General features: G+C 50.7%; 1 protein-coding gene across 2 annotated transcripts in view; it reads left to right on the forward strand.

Annotated features, from left to right (window-relative positions):
• Positions 1-1426: 1426 nt before the first annotated feature.
• Positions 1427-22685, forward strand: part of para (sodium voltage-gated channel paralytic) — a 39685-nt gene continuing 18426 nt past the window's right edge. For both annotated transcript variants that reach the window (XM_025296620.1, XM_025296621.1), the window contains exons 1-14: positions 1427-1614; positions 2278-2455; positions 4848-4880; positions 9871-10026; positions 10598-10803; positions 13858-13986; positions 15874-15965; positions 16754-16966; positions 17220-17280; positions 17512-17821; positions 18265-18546; positions 20610-20666; positions 21777-22229; positions 22377-22470. In XM_025296620.1, coding sequence (XP_025152405.1) covers positions 2309-2455; positions 4848-4880; positions 9871-10026; positions 10598-10803; positions 13858-13986; positions 15874-15965; positions 16754-16966; positions 17220-17280; positions 17512-17821; positions 18265-18546; positions 20610-20666; positions 21777-22229; positions 22377-22470 — 2233 coding nt within the window. In that variant the 5' untranslated portion in view covers positions 1427-1614; positions 2278-2308. The remainder of the gene's footprint in view (positions 1615-2277; positions 2456-4847; positions 4881-9870; positions 10027-10597; positions 10804-13857; positions 13987-15873; positions 15966-16753; positions 16967-17219; positions 17281-17511; positions 17822-18264; positions 18547-20609; positions 20667-21776; positions 22230-22376; positions 22471-22685) is intronic.

Consider the following 22685-nt stretch of genomic DNA (forward strand, 5'->3'; position numbering starts at 1 on the left):
CGGCGGCTCGCGCATCGATCGCGGAAACGGTCTCTCTCGCTTCCTCAAAAGTCGCTCCGAGTCTCTTTCCTCCCTTACTTTCTCTCTCTGCTCTCGCCTCTCCGTCCTCTGCAGGGAAATTGGAGTGTCGCGCGAAACGCGCGACGCTCACGCGTGAGAGAGACATTTGGAGGGGAGAGATGCGAGATCGCGGACAATGTTATCCTCGGCTCGGTGAAAGAAATATCAAACACTGATACCGCGCGGCGCTGATACCAAAGTCGCTTTCCAATCGCCGGGAAGCGTTGCGAAAATATTTTGCGGTAAATCAGCCGGGGTCGCGCCTCGTGCAACATACGCAATATACGCAGAATGTTCCCGCGTCAATGCGAGATTCCGCGGTCGACTGACCACCGGCTGGCCGCTCATCTGCTTCTGCTCTCTTGTTGCAGGTGAAAATCGACCGAGACTCGAAGACCAGACTATGTTATTTCGGATAACGGATTGATCGCACCCGTCGCTCCATTCACACGTGAGTATGCGCGCTGATGGGCTCGTCCTTGAGGACGGTCCGTCGGCGGGAGTGCTTCGCGCTCCGTCCTTTACTCGGACGCACTCGGAGTCTAATGACTTGGGGTCGCGACGGGATGTCGCGAAATCCCGGGAATAATCGTTGCTCATATCGCTCCAATTAGAAGTCGCGTCCCCCGCGTTGAGACGAAAAGCAGAAGGAAAGAAAGAATCCGTGATCGCTCGGCCAGCTGACTCGAAATTTGCGCTCACGATGACGAAAGGAGAAAACAGTTGGAAGGAGAAAAGAGAAATTTCGAAGAAACACGAGCGAGATAACGCGCTGTTGTCTTTTCGCGGTAGTTTCCTCGTCGCGTCGCCGTCGCGCAGCAACCAACAACGCACATCGCGATCGCGCGCTATCATCACCGGCCTTATCGCGCAACGTTTGCTCTCTCTCTGTGACCTCTTAGGTCGGACATGAAAAATCTTGGTTCGCGTTGGACGGTCCCCGACATAGCACGCACTGCCGCAGCGCGTTCGTCATTTCTCGTCGCCATTTCGTTGGAACGAGATTCAGGTAGCAGCAGCAGCAGCAGCAGCAGCAGCAGCAACAAGAGGAACATTCGCAACAGGAACAAAGTTAGAAGTAGCGTTAGCAGCAGCAACGGCAGCAGCGACGGCAGCAGCAGCAGTAGCAGCAGCAGCAACAGCAGCAGCAGCAGCAGCAGCGACAGCAACAGCAGCATCCGCGTGACGGCGTTCGACAGGCAAACAAGGGAGAGTAAGAGCAGCAGCAGCAGCAGCAGCAGCAGCATCAGCAGCAGCAGCAGCAGCAGCAGCAGCAGCAGCAGTAGCAGCAGTAGTAGCAGCAGCGGCAGCGGCAGATCGGCAATCGACGTGCTGCACGGAGCGCTCTTTTCCGTCCGACCGTACGTTACGGCGTCGTGCGACCGGCTCGTCGGCGCGACGCGCCCAGAATCGACGCCCAGGAACCGGCCGGCAGCCGGCAAGTCGCGCCGCTCTCAGCACCGGACTCGTCCCCGTCAGCAGCCACTCTACTACCCCCCCGCATCGTGGGACACACGCACACCACAACTCGGGAATTGTTAGCACCGATCAAAAGTGAGTGACTCGAGAGAGCGAGAGAGAGAGAGAGAGAGAGAGAGAGAGAGAGAGAGAGAGAGAGAGAGAGAGAGAGAGAGAGAGAGAGAGAGAGAGCACCCCCTGTGCTCTGCTGCGCTTCGCCGCTCTTCGCACTCGTCCGTCGTACTCGCGCGGAACAGCCCGGAGCAGGATCCGGGCTCCCGCTGGCGAAAGTGCTGCGAGCTGCGAGGTGACGCGCAAATCCGCTCGCGTCGATCCCGCTCCGGGCTTCGTCGCTTGCCGCGCGCCTTCCCCGGAGAATGTGATGATGAATACGTGATCAGATGTCGCGGACCCGCATCGATGGTTACGGGGCGACTTGTCTCGCGTGTTACACTTGGATCTGAGTTGGCGGAGTTGCCTCTGAGTTCTCTCCATTTCAATCATGTAATATTTGAATCGTGTAATGTCACGCTCGCTCGATGGTGATTCGACTGGCTAACGAATCCAATCTTGAAATCCGAATCTTGAAATCCGAGTGTCTCGCGCGAGAGGAGTTTCGAGGGACGACGACTGTTGATGCGGGCTCGTCGCTCGGAGGCTGCGGCGTCTTTCGTCTCGGAGACACGAAGACGACGGCGATCGCGGCTGATCGACGTGAAACAGTCCCCGCTGATACAGCGACTTTCGCACTTGTCGCAGGAAGGTGGCTCAGCTGTGCGCAGCCTAGACAATGTCCGAAGATTCTGACTCTATATCAGAGGAAGAAAGAAGTTTGTTCCGTCCGTTCACGCGGGAGTCCCTGGCAGCGATCGAGGCTCGCATCGCCGAGGAACATGCTAAGCAGAAGGAGCTCGAGAAAAAGAGAGCGGAAGGCGAGGTATGAGCGCGGCCGTGCGTGTGTCCATTCTACGCACGATCGCGACATGTATTACGATCTTTCTTCTCGCGCGTTACGCGACTACTTTAGCGCGCGCGCGCACCGTTTATATATAACACGCGAACATGTAGGATGTCCCTTGAGCAGCGTCAAGTAAATCCCGAGTTCCGGAGAGTTGCGCGAGGACTCGAGAGAGAACTGTCGCGCCTCCGTCGCGAGTCCTGCTCGGCGCTTCCTCGGTCGAACCCGAAGGAATCAGCTCTCTTGGACTGACCGAAATTCCCAGGGAGTTTCGGAGCGTAACATTACGAAAGCCTTGCTCTCTCTCTCTCTCTCTGCAAACTCACCGGATATTTATCTGACGCTGCTGATTCCCCCCTCTGCCAAGCTCGTGTGCGACTAATTAACTCTCCTACGTAATCATGATCCTTCATGTGTTTCGTACGTGTCCACGGACAGGAAATTCCGGCCTCTCCGGGCGAGCGGTGCGGCAGACTAAAGCACCGACAAGTCTTCGCGGTGACAGAGAACTAGCATTTTTTCCTTTAACCGCCGTCACACAGGTCATCCTAGACTTCTCTTTCGAGAATTCATCCTCATCGTCGGCTCCGTCGACTCCGTTCTCTCGTGTGTGAAACACCCGTTTCTCTCATCCCTCATTTCTGCGTACACGTCGAACTTACACTCTCTGTGCTCTCTCACAACGGACTCAACCTGCTCCTCCTAGCCCCACTCGCGACTGTCGCTCGTTGACTGTTCGCTTGATCTACCGCTAACGTAGTGAAGATGTAATTATCTCTACCGACGGCTATACCTAACTCGTTCGTTTACCTACACACACATATATGTATATATATACATATCTATCGTCGAGTAAATCTGTACTGTGTGTGCTACGAAAGATTATGCCACGTACGAACCTTTGGTGTATGCAGTGTCACTTGTCTGTATTTGTTTGTATTGTTATATATATAAATACATATATATACACACACACACACACACACACACACGTGGTAAGAGCTCGTGTGTGTCGTAACTCCCTTTTCATTCGCACCCGCCGCGGCACTCGCGCTCTCGACGATCAATGCGCGAGCGTCGCGCGATGAATGGCGAATTCATCGCAGAGGAGCGTATCAATGTGAACTCAACGAAAGAGTCCTTTATATCCTTATAATTAGCGCTCCTAATTTGCCACCGGCTATGACAGCAGCGTGCCGATAAAAGGAGCGGATTTATTTATCAGTGCTCTCAGCGCGCGCGTCGGCCGTGCTCTCCCATACCGCGTGTCGTCTCTCTCGACACATTGATCGCATCGCGCGCCGCGCTGTTTTTTAAAATTATTTTCGCGAGAAGAGAGCAAATCCTCTCCTTTTATTGCCTCCTTGTATTATACTCCAGCGGCGAAAGGTCAAGGAGAGAACGCGAGAGAGAGGCAAGATCAAGACTGGATTATCATCGATCGCTCCGGTGTAGCTCTTAAAAAATCTACGAATACACCGGACTCGGCACTTTCGTCAGTGTTTTCGTCGCGCTCTGCAAGGTCGGAAGTTTACTCGCCACTTGCAGCTCCACCGCCGGGCTTTGCACGTCGTCGCTGCATCAACGGCGGCAAAATCCGACGTTGCACAACGCCGGCGATCCGATCGCCTCGACCGATTGGATTATCTCAAAGTAATATGGAACTTTCACTTGCTCGAAGAAATTTGCGACTAGCAAGCGCGAACGCGAGCGTCAAAGCGTGCTACATTTGTCCCGAGATAATCAAAGCCGAAGAGCTTTTCACAGCTCAATTGGATTTGGCAACTTTCTTTTTCTCTGTTTTTTTTTCTCTTTTTTTCTTTCACCGGAATCGTCCCGGCTGTGCGGCGCAAAGATCCACGTTGTTTTTTTTTGCACCAGTTAATCCAGTCCCGATCAAGTTTGATGTGCTTGGAAACTCTTTTTCCGGCTTGCCTGATCCTGTGTATCCCAGTCGTGTGTCTATAGATGTAACATGTGTGTGTGTATATACTCTCTCTCTTCCTCCCCCTCCCTCTCGCCATCGACCCTCTCATTGTTTCTCTTTTTTTCTCTTCTCTCTCTTTCTCTCTCTCTCTCTCTCTCTCTCTCTCTCTCGCTCTCTCGCTCTCTCGCTCTCTTCTCCCTTTCGACACCGCCCGATCCAGCTCGTATTTCTCCCAAAGCTACGAATCGATCCACGTTACCGCGTCGCGCGCGCGCGCGCACTCACACGCCCACCTTACTGCATATTAGCATACTTCTTTAATCTGTTTGTTCACTCACCGATATCCCGACCCACCTAGCCCACCCCCCCGACCCTAGCCCTAACCCTCTCGTGATCTCTGTATCTCTGTGTGTAACGACTATTTCTCCATTTCTCCAATTTCAGGGAGGTTTTGGACGGAAGAAAAAGAAAAAAGAAGTAAGACGTTACGTCACGCTAAGTAATACCGCTCTCTATCTCATCCGACTTCTACCTTACTAACATATAATATATATATATATATATATAATACTACACATGCACACACACATACACGCGAGTCCACGTACACGCCGGCGTGCAACATGTACACACACGTATACGCATACGGCACATACAATACACCCTACATATAATATATATACAATACACACACAACACACACACACACACACACACACACACACACACACGCGCACGCAAGCAGATACGCTCACGATCTCACGATTTTCTTTCTCACTTGGCAGCATTTGGCCGTTCAGTCGATTATAGACATGCGTCGATCACTGCCCGACACACCATACGCATACGCACGACACACGATTATTCGCTTTACACTTTGCGCAGGGACTGCAAATGAGAAAACGCGCCTCTCACCGACTGCTGTTCCACCAAAGAATTGCGCCGTAATATTTTCCGTTGTTTCTTTTCCTTTTTTTCCTCGCGTTCTCGCAACGGAAACATCTCGGATTCTCGCGCGCATCTCGCGCTACTTCCGCGCGACAATTGTTTTCGCACGCTCGGTAAGGTCGCTCCCGTTTGCATGTCGCGGCGACATGCAAATATCTCGTCATCTCCGCGGAATCGGCTCGGAGTTGATCCGGTTGATCGGGATTCGTCGCCGTTTTCGCCGGCGAACCGTTCAGCTGTTTAATCGTAATATACCCCCTCCCTTTCGACCCTTTGAAATTTCGCGACCGCGAGAGAGAACCCGCGTGTTCCTCTTTCTCTCTCTGTTTTCTTTTCCCTCAACGGCCACGAAGCCGCGAAGCCGCTTGCTGGTTCTCTCCTTTTGCATGCCACCGGTGTGCATCGATTCCGAGCGTCATCATTCCGGATCGATGCATCGACCAGCCACCGAGGATGTGCAAGTTTAATCCGCGAGGCATTGAATTCGAAACGTTTTGATTAATTAATTCGGCAACTATTCTCGGCGAGCGCGCGTGCCGCTCGTCTCCGCTGGTAATCTCAATGTCGCGGACTCCTCGGATGGTCGGTACGTCGGCGATGTCTTTTTAATCGCGATCGCGATTAATCGCGCGCGGTCTCTCTCTCTTTCTCTTTCTTTCTTTCCCCCCCCCCCCCCACCATCCCGGATAATACACCGTGGCCGAAAGGTGATAAAATCACTCACGATGGTTGGCACGCAAAACGATAGAAAAGCGGCGTGCTTTCTCTGTACGAATACATATATTGTCTTTTGGTTGTTTTGCAACACACACGTACACACACCCACACAATCTCACCCACACATACACACACACACACACACACACACACGCTCCTTGGCAAGTGTCTTGACGTCTTACGGTAAAAGCGAGCTGTGCTTGCGCTTTTTTATCAATTATCGCGCGGCGCCCCCGCGAGATATTCGTCGGCTGCCGGATCCGACGCCACGGGGGTGCGTTTTGGGATCGATCGCGATACCGGTCCAACACGCTTGTTACATCGTCGCGTAACAATAGAGCTGTCACGTGGCCTCGCATTAAGAAGAAGAGCGCATTAGAAGTGCGCGTTTGAATGCGTTACGATCGATCCCAAACGCGATCGAGAGGCGTGTCGCTCCGACACGAGCCGATTTCGAGGCCGCATTCTCGCGTGTTTCTCTGTTCCCCGTTACCTTCCCTTTCTCGCGAAACACTCGGTGAGACGAGTACGAGTGCGTCCTCGGAGAAGCCGGTCGGCGCGACGACTCGAATATTTCGCGGGCGGAGGTCTCGTAGTGACGCCTGCGGTAACGCTTTTCACATAGATATCGTATGCAATGTATATGCAACGCTTTTGCGCCGACTTTCTCTTTGTCGCCTTTCTTTCTTTCTCGTGTTTGGTATCTCTCTGTGCGCGAATCAGCAGCGCGCACCTTCGCGCAGCGTCGCGCAGCTTCGCGCTTCGAGCGAGCAAAGTACGCGAGCAAGGCACGCAATCGCGAGACGCTGTCTTCCGCCGCGATATCGTATTGATTCACTCGCGCTCGCGGTCGCGATGAGAGACAGGAAGCTGCGCTTGTGCTTGTCGCCGTCGCTTGTCGCCGCTAACGACGGCGACGGCGATGGTGACAAGAGAGAGAGAGAGAGAGAGAGAGAGGCAGCGAGATTACGATCGTGCGCGATTCGCGCTTTCTCGCGATCTTAACGATCGCGGCGGCGCTTTCCCTCCTCGCTCCTCTCGCGTCGAGTTTCCCGCGCTCGATATTTCGCTCGATTCCCTGGCGTTTCTCGCGCACTATGCTTACGTACGCTCCCGCCTCGTGGTCGAATCGATAAAACACTCGAGTCGCGGCGAGCGAACGGAGAGAGCGTTCTCAGAGCGGTGACTCCGGAAGACTCCAGAAGAGAGAGAGCGCGCGCGATTCGGATGAATCCGTTCCGTGCCGCGAAGAGAGCCGCTTCCCGCTTCCGCGACTCCGCGACACGACAAACAGCAACTCGGGCTCGGTCCACTCGAGACTCTCCCCGGAGACTCGACTCGGAGACCAACAACGAGGCGGGAGAGAACTTTCGGCAGGCACGCACGTGCACGCTCCGCAAGAGTCTTCGCGCGCAGAAACCATCTCGGTGAGAGGCACACTTGGCTTGCGCAGACTTAGACCTTAGTCATCTAGATCGTATACACGTTCTTAGCATAGATACCTTTATTAGGACACTCGCCTAAGTTGTGCGATACGTAGTAGTTGTTTTCCTCGACAGGATACTTCGGAGCGCGTGTGTCGGAAGTATCGGTTCGATATCGGGTCTCTCTCACTTCTTATATTTATCACTTGTTTACTTATTTACTTGCTTACTTACTTACTTACTTACTTACTTACTCGCGCGGGACGTCGCGCGGTCTTCACGCTTACCGACACGCAACGCGCACCGTCGACGTAGTTCGTCCGGGTTCGACACAGGGTTTCGGCTCGGCGAAATTCGGCGCGCGAGACCTAGCCGAGGATCACTAAGATCGCGCTGTGCTCCGCCGTGCACGGAGCCAGAGAGACGTTAGGGTAGAGCTAGAGTGCACTAGAGTGTCTAGTGTCTAGGCAAGCTGTTAGCATCAGACTCGAGTCGGACGTAGAGAGAAAGAGAAATTGGGAATAGCACCAGCTCTTCTTTTCTTTTCTTTTTTTTCCTAAACATTACGAGATTCCGCCGGAACTTTCGAGCCAAATAGGAGGGGCCAAAGTCGAGCTGATCGCGTGGACCTTCTTCAGGTTCGTATGTTCACGACCCGCTTTTAGCAGCGACGTTTAGCGCGTCTCTCGGCGTCTTCGGCACGCGCGCGCGTGCGAATATCGCGAATGCTTCCTCGCGACTCGTTATCGCGGCGATAATGTGCTCGCGCCTCGTCAATCAAATTCTTATCTATTCTTCTTTTCAACGTCAGCGTTTTGTCTTTTGATTTGTTTCCCGCTGATATACACGCGCGCCTCTTGTCTCATTCGCGCGAGACCGCCGTCAACGTCAGTCGAGTTTTGTTTGCGACAACAGTCCGCATATACATATGATGATTTTAATTTTTGTTCGTTCTTCTCATTCTTTCTTTTTCGTCGTTTGTTCGCTCCGTCGTGTTGCCTCGGTTTCCTCTTCACTTCTCTTCGGGCCCGAGAGAATTCATTTATCGGCGTGAAATCGACAAGTTCCGTCAATGATCGCGCGCGCCGCTTTCCGCGATTCTCTCGCCGCGGGAAACGACAGACCCTCGCCTCGGAAGGGGGGAGTGCAACAAGCACCCCACCGATCGAACGCGCGGCAATCGCGAGACTGTGCGCGGTGCGTTTTGACCGCACTTGCGAGTTCTCCCACTCGATCTTACGGCGCCGATCTCGAAGCGCCGGCTAAGTAAGATTTGCTTTCTCGATGCGCAACGCGAATCGCGCTAGAGCTCGTCTAGAAGCGGGTTATGAATAAATGGTGGCGGCTGAAAAAGCACGCGAATGAATATTTCCAAAGGAGCGATCTCTTCGCCAATATTTCATGCGACTGGACTCAATATTTCAGCGTCCCGACGTTGCGGGACTGTCGGCGACGACGACCATACCGTGTATGGTTTTCCGACCTTCCGCAACGGTCAAGTTTACGCGCTCTCACGGTCTCGCGAAAAGCGGATAGTGCATCCTCGAACTTCGTAAATATGCATCTCAGAAAGTCGCGCGTACATCCCTTGCCAATCACGCCGTCGCGCCACGCCGGTGCTAAGAAGGGAGCGAGCAACCAAGCAGAAAGCACTTTGGGAATATTTATCGCGATCGACCGCTCGATTATTTTCGCTCCTCGTGCCCGAGTATGAAGTGCTGTACGATATGTACGATGGCCCAATTTGATCTTCCATGCGAGACACAGCTTGTCGACGTGCGGAAAGAAGAGAGAGAGAGAGAGAGAGAGAGAGAGAGAGAGAGAGTGAGAGAGAGAGAGGGAGGAAGGGAGAGAGGGAAGAGCAACAGACGTATTGAGAGAGAATTAGTTTCGCAGAATTGCAAAGTCAAAATCCGCCCGTCTATTCGTCGGCATCGAGCGCGTCGTATTTCGGACGAGTTCGCTTCTCGACGACGGCGAAGCGTCACGGAAGTAACTTTGTTGTCCTCGATCGAAGATCAGAAACGATACGGAAACGATAATGCGATAACAGAAACGCGTCTCTCACGCGTTTTAATTCGCGAAGATATATATCTCTCTATCTCTCTTTCTCTCTCTGTCTCTCTCTCTCTCTCTCTCTTTCTCTCTCTCTTTCTCTCTCTCTTTCTCTCTCTTTCTCTCTCTCTCTCTCTCTCTCTCTCTCTCTCCGTGAAGATCCGAGCGTGTCATCGGACAGATATCGCCGTGGTGACGATAAAAAAAAGAAAAGAATATTGTTCGCACGGCGAAAAATAAAGAAAGAGCAAAGGGGAAGAAAAAAGAACTAGACAGCGTCGCGCTCAGTCGCAAGGTGAATCTTACGAGAATCTCGTTCGCAGGTACGGTATGACGACGAGGACGAGGACGAAGGTCCTCAGCCGGACCCGATGTTCGAGCAGGGAGGGCCGATCCCGGTCCGACTGCACAACGAATTTCCACCCGAGTTGGCCTCCACACCTCTCGAGGATATCGATAGCTTCTACCACAATCAAAGGGTACCAACATCGGCGTGCTAATTAGTTTGGTTCTCTCAAGAGAGAGAGAGAGAGAGAGAGAGAAAGGGGGAGAGAGAGAGAGAGAGAGAGAGGGAGAGAGAGAGAGAGAGAGAGAGAGAGAGAGAGAGAGAGAGAGAGAGAGAGAGAGCAATCGAGTTTTCCGCGAAAGGCAGAACATTGTCGAATTGGCTCTTCGAAGCAGGCAGCCAGCCACCGCGCAGCTGGCCATTTTCAAAGTTTCGCGTCGAGCACCGCTATAATCGCTTCTGTGTAATTCTCTTACAGATTTAATGACGCGGCTACAGTCTGTCTGTAAGTTCGCGCGCGACAATGACGGCGCGCTAATTTCCGCGTAACGATGGAGCGGAGTACAATGCGCGCCGAGCGCAATCTGCGAAGAATACCCTCCCGCACGCTCTTTGACTTCTCGTTCGTCGAGTCTGCGAATCGCAACGACGCTGGAAAGAGGCGACCGAGCCAGGGCCTGCCTTTCGCGTGAGACCGATGGAAATCGCTTTCCCTGCGACCTGACGAGTACGTGCTTGACTGTTCGGTGTGTCTCTGTTCGCAGACCTTCGTCGTCGTTAGCAAGGGAAAGGACATATTCAGGTTCTCAGCGACGAACGCGATGTGGATCCTCGACCCGTTCAATCCTATACGACGTGTGGCTATTTACATATTGGTTCACCCGCTTTTCTCCCTCTTCATCATCACCACGATATTGGTTAACTGTATACTTATGATCATGCCCACCACACCCACCATCGAGTCGACCGAGTGAGTATGCCTGCCTATCTAATGTGCTATCGGTTGCTTCTCTCATTCGCGCCTCCGCAAGGCGACGGCCGCTCCGAGCAGCGGCGGTCTTTACGTTTCTACGAGAATATCTACGAGCGAGTAGAATTTCAGCAGTGCTCTATCGCGATACTTTTTAGAGTACTTAGACTAGAAGCGACGTGAAATCGGGGAAGGAAAAAGAGTCGTCGCGAGATATACGTCGAGACGCGCTTAAACATGCCAGATACTTTACGGAGCCGCTGATGTTTTATCTCGAGACTTTTTAAGATTAAAGAGAGACGTATACGAGCCAAAGGCTGCCACGAAGTTGGTCGCAGTTTTGCTCGAATAGTTACCTTAACAGTCTGCGCGCGTTTTACCGAACCGATATATTTGCTTCTACGTTGATTTTACAAATTTGAGCAAACTTGAAGAATCAATGGAAGATCTCGAAATATAAAGCTATATACGGATTATTGTCTTACCTTGATACTGCAAATGGTTGCTCAATGTCTCCGCGCGATCTGGCTGAAAGAAGAAAATATTTCGGAATTATTTAATCAATCATCTTATTGTGCTATCCGCAATTAGTCTGTTTTTGCGCGCTCAAGTAAGAGTAGAAAAACATGCGAATAGCATGTTTGAATAATTTTCACATAAATGCTTCTTCAACATTGGGAAAAGCGGCAACAAGTGAGAATTTGCAGAGTATCAGAGAAACAATAATATAGTTTAAATAGTGTCGTAATTTCCAAGTTCTCTATTGATTCTTTGAGTTCGACAGAATTTGTAAGATTTATTGCAAATACAAAGTTTCGATTAAGATTATTCCGGATATTCGGATATTGAAAAACCGGGCGATTCGAAACTCGTTTGATGCTCGAAGAAGAAGAGGAGATTCGAGATAAATAAAAATTTTATCGTCATACTTTGCGCGCGATCGGCACGGAGGGTAGACGAAAACATCGTATCTCTCTAAGATACACTGGGTTCCTACTGCGACTGGGACGATACACACTTAAGCTTGCCCTTAAGTGACTGTAAATCTGCGTAGTTTAGCGTGCCTAAGCTGGAGATGCGGTTGTTTGTCTCGTCAGAATTATGTCGCGTCCTTCCGAGTCCCGAAGGAGTCTTCGACGAAGACTCGACTCGACGTTTGCTTTCGTCGCGTTACTCGACTTAAAAACGAGAAAGACGAAAAGAGAGAGGAGAAGAGAGAGAGAGAGAGAGAGAGGGAGAGAGAGGGAGAGAGAGGGAGAGAGAGGGAGAGAGAAAAGAACATTGAGAATAAGAAAAGGAGACTCATCGAAGGTTTACGGCGATCATATGTTGTGAAGAATAGATATTTTAAGTAATGTTCTACGTGTTATAGCTCTAATATATGAGTAGAGACTGTGATAAATTGTATTCCGTTGGTAAGTTTTGTACTAGTCTCTCTAGAGGTAGCATTAGGCGACTTGGCAAATCGCGCGAACGATTCGACGCGCAGCACGGGGCGTTACGAATTTACGAGCGACACGACTTTCGGGAACTTTCTCCTGGAGTTTCCGGGCGAGCAACGGGCGAGGGTGGCGGGATCCTGTAGAAATCGCTGACACGAGCGGCGATCGACTATGTTCGCGCGTGTTATACTACCTAGTTGTACAGAGTGTATCGTCATCATACAGGTCAGTATGACAGGTTGCTTGCCTTTATTCGGTTACGATAATGCACAGATTACCAAAAATGTCACTCGTTGATTTTGTTGATAATGATATTTGCAGTGCTGCCAATTATGACAAGTGCAACTAACTTGAATTAAAAAGAGACGTTTAAAAAAGTGAAACTGAAAAATAAATATTATGGAATTAAGCGGAATAAATAAGAGTAACAGTTAAAGAGATAAATGATACAACATATTTTTTTGTTTCTAATTTCTTAATTTCTTAATTGCTTTCTTACGTTGAAAAGTTCGATAGAAATTGAAGACGCTGAAAGAACGGTATACGGAAATATTTAAAAGTCTTATATACTGTATTTCATCCATGTTCATCATCCACGAAAGATCGCTTCTGCAAAAATATAAATCGACTGAAGAAATGCGGTATAAACTTATGCGGTAAACTGTCATAACGATCACGGTGCGAAGTTAGTTTGTGTAGTGCGAAGTGATTTTTTCGGCGACTTCCGCATTATCGTCCGAATAGGGGTAGGCAATACTGACCCGTCATACTGACCTGGTCTGACATGTTGATGTTACACCCTGTTGTACACCTGCTCGGATTGCGAATTGAACGCGTGCGAGCTGGATCGCGTGAAATCCATAAAAAGGCGCGACGTGCGTGAATATCGATACGTTTCCCGGTATTCAATCGCGCGCTTCATTGTCCTATTAATACCGAATTTGTGCCCGAGAAGGGAGGGCGGCGGGTGTGTGTCGGAGAAACTTGATGCTCCCTATTTTATATTTCGTCGCGTAATATTAAAACGCGCGGCTCGAAGCGATGGAGTATTTCGCCAGAAATGTTCGCCAACCCTCGTCGAAGCGACCGATATGACAGCCCGTTCGTTCGCGTGTGTGCGACACGCGTGCTTGATGTGCGTCAGGGTATCCGTAGTTCAATCTGTACACACAAGTACGCAATATGTCAATTAGATGCCGATAGAGTTGAGCGGAGATTATTGTCGAGTTTAGACGCGCTCGCTCTCGCTGGCGAAAGTGATCAACACGCGCGCGTATTTCCTCTCGCTTGAGCGTTCCCGAAAATTCACCGATCGACTGGCGATACATTTTCTCAGATTTTACACACGGCCATGCAGGCAATCGTAACGCACGGAATCGTAAACACACACACACACACACACACGTGCCTGTCGCAATGCGATAACGCGCGATACAACGCGACAACCGCGATGTAATACCGATGAGTTGGTGGTAGCGATAATTTTGATCACGTTTCTACGCGAGAACGCGTGTCTCCATCAGCCGCGATTTTATGCGTGCTATAGACGGTAGAGAATCACGACTGAGATAGCACTTAAGAAGCTGAGCTGGTGTGTATTTGTTGTTTTCAGAGTGATATTTACCTGCATCTACACATTTGAATCCGCCGTTAAGGTGATGGCGAGGGGTTTCATTCTGCAGCCTTTTACCTATCTTAGAGATGCATGGAATTGGCTCGACTTCGTAGTTATAGCTTTAGCGTGAGTAGTTAAAACTTATTCTTCTTAAGAGAGAGAGAGAGAGAGAGAGAGAGAGAGAGAGAGAGAGAGAAAAAAAGGGAAGAGAGAGAGAGAGAGAGAGAGAGAGAGAGAGGGAGAGAGAGAGAGAGAGGGAGAAAGGGAAAAAAGAAAAGGGACAGAACTCGAGGGCGTACAGGCAAAAAAAAAAGAGAGGAAAGAATAGACGGACGCGAGTACACGGTAGAGTATGAAAAGGGGGGCGAGAAAGGAAAAGTCGTTGTTGTGTATTGAGAAAGAGAGAGGAAGAGTCATCGCGAAAATGCCGCGGGTGCTAAACCGGAAGTAGCCCGAGTGCCGCTTCTCTACGTTCTTATGAACTGTACCACGAGCCGATTAACTCGACTAGAGTTTGCTCTTCTTTGTTTTAGACTTCAAGACGTTGAAACGTCCGACGAATAATTACGATAATTAATAGGAACTATCACGCTCGCAAATTCGCCCAATAGCGGATAGTTCACGATCAGTTAGCTAGCGATCGATCTCTAATTAAAAAAAAAAAAAAAAAAAAAAAAAAAAAAAAAGAAACAGAAGAAAGAAAACAAAGAAAAGAAAAGGAGAATGTAAGAAAAAAAAGAGACAAAGAGAGAAAAGAACACAAGTTACTAAATCGCGTGATGACGGCAAAATCGATGATAAAGAATGCGGCGACCTTCGTGCGACGAAGCATCGAAACGACGAAGCGTTGTCCAGAAAACACTAATTAGTGTCAAGTTAGATCATTCCAGGTTATGACAGTAGACTACTTCGCTAGATCCGTTGAGTATGCTAACGTAAGATTTACGTAGCATCGAGCTGTACATTCAATCTCTCCGTTCATCACGCCTCACGACACATACACACACACACACACACACACACACACACACACGCAGAGACACGCATATACCACACACTTGGGGTGTATTTATTCTAGGTACTTGAATTAGTTTACCTAGATAGGGATAGTTATTATCTTTTGTCTCTTTAGTGACCTTCAACAGAGAGCTCTCTCTTTATTGCCATCGTAATACGTTGACTTTAGATATTAGTACTTTTGCGTCGAGTCCATTGAAGCAGTTGACTATATAATTGTTGTAGTTTAGTACATATTTATATATATATGTGTATGCGCACACCGATACATATATATATATATGTATACTTATACTTCAGTAATTGTTTATAGATGACCGATATACGTGTATACGTTATACACTCGATAAACGAGTACTCGACTGCGCATCGTAACATTGCCGGTCGCGTGCCACGAGATTCAAACGGTCCTTCATCGCGCGCGCTTGATCTTCCATTTCGTTCGGATGACCGATCCAATGAATCCAATGAAAAGATAAAAGAGAACTCCTTATCAGAGCGCCACGGCGATGCGTCATTAAAATCGTAATTGCGTCTCGTAGATCCGACGAAACGATCCGTTCTCTCGGAGAGAGTAACACGACGTTGTTGTGTTCGGGCAAAAATCCGCATACGGTAACGGGCGAAAGTAACAATTTGACAGAGCCCCGCACTTGATCGATCCCGCGCAGCACGGATTCGTTCGAATCGCGATCGTGGAAAATAATAACGCGACGAGCTCTCGCGGGAGATCTCGCGGCGAGCGTTAGGAACGCGTGGCAAGCGGTACACGGCGTGTTACGTTGAATCGTGCATGCAGTAATAGCTACCTTTATACGATTACACATTTGCAGTTCGTGCAGACTTTTTGGTAGGCAATAGGAAAAGTAGCGAGTATATTCTGACCGTTTGCGTAACTACTACCACACCACTATACCTCCTCCGATCTTTCTTCTAAAAGTTTTGCCTTTTTGTTTTGTATCACTGTAATGTGTGTGATGTTCGGGTGTATTGCAGTTATGTGACGATGGGCATAGATCTAGGCAACCTTGCCGCTCTCAGGACATTTCGAGTCCTCCGAGCCTTGAAGACTGTCGCTATTGTACCAGGTATGCTTAGAGAATAGAAGTGGTCGTAGATGCAAATAGTGGTCTCTCTAGACATTTGCCGCGGTCGTTGTACACATGTTCTCCCGTATCATCGCTGTGTCCACGACACAGTTTCATCTCTCTCGACGCAGCGCTTACGTCGCACCTTGCATCACGTCGTCCTTGCTCTCTCGTCATATCCGATATACTTCCACGCGACAGTTGTTTCTCTCGAGGATCCCTTGCTCGAGGACCGACTTGCCTCTCTTCCCGATTTTACCCTCTCCTCCTTCTCCTCCTTCTGCCCGTTCTTTAGCTTCGGCTCGAATTGTCGAACTCACGATGCACGGATCTTCTTTTCGCAGAGACGAAAAGGAGGAGTCACTCTCGCGACTCTCGGAAAGTTTCGTCGACAGTTCCACCGATGGGAGGGGGGGGGGCATTTTACATGCGTACATACATGCGCACGCACATATTTCCGAGCTTGGAATCGCGATACTCTCTCCGCGCGGTGTCCAATGTGCGAAAGAATGTATGACGTCGCGGTAGCCGTAAAATTGCGTGCATTGCGTGCGCGCTCGACGCTCCCGCACCCTCGACGCACCCGAACCCTCGACATCACGATTCCTTGATCTCTCTCGTGGGTCCTTCCGAGACATTCACCTCGCATCTCATACCTCTTCATCCACATGCCATCTCTTTCGCACGATAAGCACACACGAAACACAACAAGGTGTTTCTCCGGGCGGCTGCCCGGACCGTCGCGGACCCCACACTGAGTCTACTGTCCCTCTGTTCTCGTTTTCTAGGTTTGAAAACCATTGTCGGCGCTGTGATAGAATCCGTGAAGAACCTGCGCGATGTGATAATCCTGACGATGTTCTCCCTCTCCGTCTTTGCGCTGATGGGCCTTCAGATTTATATGGGGGTCCTCACGCAAAAGTGTATAAAGAACTTTCCTGAGGACGGCTCCTGGGGTAATCTCACACACGAGAATTGGGAGCGATTCGTTAGTAACGAAAGTAAGTAGCCCTCTGCGCACGTCTTTAAAGTCCGAGTCCCGGGGGGAGACTCTCGAAATTTGACGCTCTCGTCTCAGCCGACTCGGCGATCTTTCATTACGTACTTGGACTTTCGAGTGTAAACTCTTCGGCGTATTAACCAAGAGCTTGGCACGAGCTGGTCATTTCATGAGAGAATAATGAAGTTTCCCTTGGGACTAATTCCCGATAATGCGTTATTAAATCGCACATTGTCGTTGTTTCTCCCACGCAGCTAATTGGTACTTGGACGAGGCTAAAAATATGCCCTTATGTGGAAATTCATCTGGGGCAGGGTAAGTGTCGACGATTACTCGCTTACGTTGCATATTCTTACGACAATAATATATTTTATCACTGTCACAAAAAAGATGTCCGAACGGAGCGTTCCGACAGGTCAATCAATTGAAAAATTAAAAAAGAGAAAAGAAACGGAGAGGAAGAGAGAGAGAGAGAGAGAGAGAGAGAGAGAGAAAGAGAGAGAGAGAGAGAGCAAAATGTGGTATTTTTTTCCTTTTCTCACACAGGCAGTGCCTTCCCGGCTACACATGTTTACAAGGATACGGCGATAATCCAAATTACGGCTACACGAGCTTCGACACTTTCGGTTGGGCATTGCTCTCCGCCTTTCGTCTTATGACTCAAGATTATTGGGAGAATCTCTATCAACTGGTGCTGAGATCCGCCGGACCGTGGCACATGCTCTTCTTCATCGTCATCATCTTCCTCGGATCCTTCTATCTCGTCAATTTGATCCTCGCTATTGTCGCGATGTCGTACGACGAGTTGCAAAAGAAGGCTGAAGAGGAGGAAGCCGCCGAGGAGGAGGCCATGAGGGTAAGTAAAGGCGTTAAAAACCGCGACAGCGAGGAACGAACGTCGATAAATTGAGAGAAAAAATTACTGACGTTTCGCTAACGTTGTTAATTGTTGACTTCCGACGCGTCTCTTTGTCGTTCTAACAAAAGAGTACAACCGCAGCGATAATAAAGCAGCGTATAAAGTTATTCTTAGCAGTCACAGCCACAGTACACACGTATGTAGCGTATTTACTGCAATAAATGGCACTACGATACGATAACATTCAAGACTAGATATATGCCGGCCGAAACAAATATTTCATGTCCGCGCGATTCCAGGCGCGCGAATAGACAGAAATGCAGCGTAGCTCGCGTTTCCTCGGCGTAGTCTCGCAAAATTCAAATCGAAGGAAATCAATCGGAGGTGTCGAGAGAGCACTGAGAGAGAAAGTATCCGTTCCGTGTCTGTGTCGTCCGCAGGAAGCCGAGGAAGCCGCGCTGGCGAAGGAGAACAAGCTGGCAGCGCAAGCCGCGGCGCGGGAGGCCGCGGCCGCGGCGGCGGTCGCCGCGGAGCAGATCGTCAAGTCGCCGTCCGACTTCTCGTGCCACAGTTACGAGCTGTTCGTCGGTCAGGAGAAGGGCAACGACGACAACAACAAGGAGAAGATGAGCATACGCTCGATCGAGTCGGCGAGCGAGCAGAGGCACAAGCAGATCAACAACAACCACAGCGCTGCCAATAAAGTGCGAAAAGTCAGCGCCGTAAGTGTCCGGCTGGCAGATGTACGATCCGCCGCGTCGTTTCGACGTAATGTAATACGTTTGGCCCTGTTTATCAAACCTCAATCCCCCTCGACACACACCTCGCTCCTACGAGAGCAACTTTTGCGAGGCAATTCGACTCGACTCGACTCGTCGGTAATCGACTGCGATTGACGATGACGAAAATTACGCCAGCCAAGCCCGGGCCCGGCTTTTTTTCCGTTTCATCACGTGGGACTCTCGAAGTGCTCCAATTGTATCTAGCTATCTATCGCAGTCCGGCAGTCGTCCGGGCTGATGGAGCGACAGAGAGAGAGAGAGAGAGAGAGAGAGAGAGAGAGAGAGAGAGAGAGAGAGAAGGAGAGAGAAAGAAGGAGAGAGAGAGAAGGAGAGAGAGAGAAGGAGAGAGAGAGAGAGAGAGAGAGAGAGAGAGAGAGAGAGAGAGAGAGAGAGAGAGAGAGTCGTCAGGATGATTAGGGAATCGAATCGAGCGAGCACGTTTCCCGGCACGTGTGTGCGCAAACGCGAAAACACACGAATGCAAATCGAATGGGCGATCAGGCGAACTCGGTAATCACTTGCTGTATGTACGTGCTGCTGGTACGCAGGTATCGTATAGACAGAGGAAGCGAAACGCGCGCTGATCAATCCGCGTTTAGGAAAACGCGAACGCAGGCGCAATGAAATTGGAGTCAAACGAACGCCTGGCACATACCTTTCGGGTACCTCCAGTCATACGATGTCTTTGTTATTATTATTAACGCACGGCGAAGGAGAAAACCGCGACGAGTCGAGCCTTCCCGTAATATCCGCCGCTCTGTAGCATGCTTCACGTATATACATGTGTATGTACATATATATATATGTACACACGCATGTACATACAGGACGTCCCAAAAAATATTCGCCAATGTAGCAGGCTCGCGATTGCTTCGAGGCACATCGACGTTGACTTTCATTCACACGTTGGCTCATTCACGCGAATCAACCGCGCGAATTCACCGCTGCTGCTGTGATAAAGTCATCTCGTGTCAACTTTAACACGTGTGAAATGTAATCAACTGCATAGAATGCACGAAAAGCAACGATGAAACGAGAGCCAGCGACAAACAGACGAGTCGTGAGAAAATTGCACTTCTTTCTCCAAAGGTCTGCATCCGTGAGAAAAAGAAAGATAAGAAAGCGACGACACGATCGATTGGAGATCGATCTCTGGGGGAGCCCGGTTGCTCGCTGCGCGAATGTTTTCTGGGACTCGCTGCGTACCTCGACTGCTCGTGCGTTGTGTCATGACCCTCTATTGGATAGATGGCTTTGTATACGCATAGAACCCGTCTCCCTCTCACATCGATCATTCGCTCTAGCTACGACGTGAATTCAAAATCCCGAAAAGCGTATGCAGCCGCCGCCGCTTCGATCTTGCGATCTTGCGCAAGCGCAAGCGCGATAACGCAAGCGGAACAGCGAGGGAATCCCCTCGACGGTGTCGACGGCGGCGCATCCCGGGTTGTCTCGACCCCGATCCCCTCATGGAGCCATGCATGCGGAGAAGTGTACCCGGCTGCGATTAGTATCCGGCGGAGATACGAAATGTCGGACGCATATTCACTTTTCTCACGCACGAGCTGCTTGAGAAAAGTCGCGCCCCGGATCGACTTGGCTCCGACGGACTTTGGTCCGACGGACGAAGCGCAGCTTGTGATTTCCGGAGAAACTAATCTCGCCGATCTTTTCGTGTCTCTGCGTGCTTGCTACATCCGCAACTTCTCTTCTCACCCCTCCATGTCCGCTCAACCCTCATCCCCGCGCATATACCACGAGACCGAGAGCACTCTCTCTCCCGCGCGCGCGCGCAAGTTCCTTCTTCTTAGTTGTAGTTCAATTTTTCTTCTTTTCTTTCTCCCCCTACTCTCTGCCTCCCACCACATCCATAATTGTGTTATGTGTGCTTCTGCAAGTGTTTTCATGTGATACTACCCATTTCGAGTGCCTCGTTGGTGTACACATTAGACCACGTTACGAGCCGTTTGGTAGGAGATATCTTTTCTTGTTTTTTTCTTAAGGTCCCTCGCGCCGCTAATGGCCAGTTTACTTATGCCTACCAGGAAAGTCTGCGGAAGGTACGTGTGTCACGACGTGTGTCTGTCAGCACCGACCGTACGTACTAAATAGCACCATAGGACCCGATCACACGACAATCACGAATGCCATCCTTCGAAGCCGCATATTTTTTCATTAACACCGATGCTCCGCGCGTCGCCAACCTCGTCAGCCAGAGCATCGGCATACGATGTTTGCGAGATCAAGTTCGCGCGCACGTCATCGCACGCTCTTGTCTATCCGCCTCACGAATGATCACGCCGATGATCACGACCGCTTCGCGTCTTGCGTCGCCCCGTGGCGATCATCGAGCGAGCGTAACTGGTTCTCATTTCCTTCGGGTTTCTTTCCTTCGGGTCAGCCGACGATCGACGAGTAGACTTGGAAGATTCGGGCCGGATAGGCGGCCTTGCGTTCGCGACGCATGGCCGATCGATTATCACCGCGTTACCGCCGGATGATGATCGACGCGCGGCGGAGGAAACCGCCGCGACGCGACGACCGGAGCGCGTAGGCCGGCTTGTAACGAGCAGACGCTCGTCGTCGTCGTCGTCGCCGCCACCGCTCAATTAACAGGGATACCGGGATTAGCCGCGTCATCCTTGTCAGCGTGACCCGAACGACGCGAACGAGCCCCGGAGACATCGCGGAAACGACGAACGACGAAGCGTCATTCCCTCGCTCCTTCGAATGAACGTTCCCTCGGACACGTCGTGCGTTACGATTCGGCTGAAATTTTCGCGCTCGTCACACACTCCGAGCGCGATCCATCGAGCGTCGCGATAGGTCGCGATCGATCCCCCGGTCACTCGCGGGGGTAAATGTCACGATCGTCTCGTCTCAGGGGGTGTCGCTACGCCATGAGAAAGACAAAGAGAGGGGAGGAGAGAGAGCGGGAGGAGAAGGAAAGAGAGAGAGAGAGAGAGAGAGAGAGCGAGGGAGAAGGAGAGACACAGACTGTGTGTATGTGTGAGAGAGAGAGAGAGAGAGAGAGAGAGAGAGAGAGAGAGAGGAAAAGGCAAAGAGCAGAAAGACGCCCTTTCACGCTGCCGTACTCGTCCGCGTTTTTCGCTGAGGGGGTCGAGAACGGAATGAGAGAAAAGCGGTGGTCCGCCTTGTTGTAATTTCAGGCGAGCCTGAGCCTACCCGGCTCACCGTTCAATATACGCCGCAGCAGCCGCGGCAGCCACCAGTTCACGATACGCAACGGCCGCGGCCGATTCGTCCCGCCGGGCGGCGACCGGAAGCCCTTGGTGCTCTCCACGTACCTGGACGCCCAAGAACACCTGCCCTACGCCGACGACTCGAACGCGGTGACGCCGATGTCCGAGGAGAACGGCACGATCGTGGTGCCGGTGTACTACGCGGCGAACCTCGGCTCGCGCCACTCGTCCTACACCTCGCACGCCTCGCGGCTCTCCTACACGTCCCACGCCGACCTGGCCTTCGGCAATATCCGCGGCATCGACAGCATCGGCAAGCCCATCACCAAGCAAGAGCAGATACTCAGGAATCGGAACAACAAGCAGACCACGCCCGCCAACGGCCATCTTACGGACAGCAATCAGAAGTTCTATCATCATGTGAGTAGCGCGGTGTGAGTTTCACCTCGAAATGAGCTGGGATTCTTGGCGTTATTGGTCTGACTACAGCGTAGGGTGTAGTTGGGGGGATAGAAGAAGAATCTAGATTGAACAGTGTCTTCACAGTTGTCACTCAACTTTTTTCAGGAAACCGATCTGGAGGATCCCATGGGCAAGACCAAGCAACAAGACAATCCGTTCATCGAGCCGTCTCAACAGCACACCGTGGTCGACATGAGGGGTGAGATGATGAATCAATTATTCGCTCGCGAGCTAACGGAACGGTCGATGGCAAAGAGAGAGAGAGAGAGAGAGAGAGAGAGAGGGATAATTATGTAATTTAAATGTATTATAATGATATAATCATCACAAACTCATCTCTTGGAGAATCACCGAGAGACAAAAGTTGTTGAAAAAACTTTTGAGAATCGGAAAAGCAACCCTCCTGCTGCCGAC

This window comes from Harpegnathos saltator, unplaced genomic scaffold (assembly GCF_003227715.2).
Source record: "Harpegnathos saltator strain DR-91 unplaced genomic scaffold, Hsal_v8.6 scaffold15, whole genome shotgun sequence".
Taxonomy (NCBI): Eukaryota; Metazoa; Arthropoda; class Insecta; order Hymenoptera; family Formicidae; genus Harpegnathos; species Harpegnathos saltator.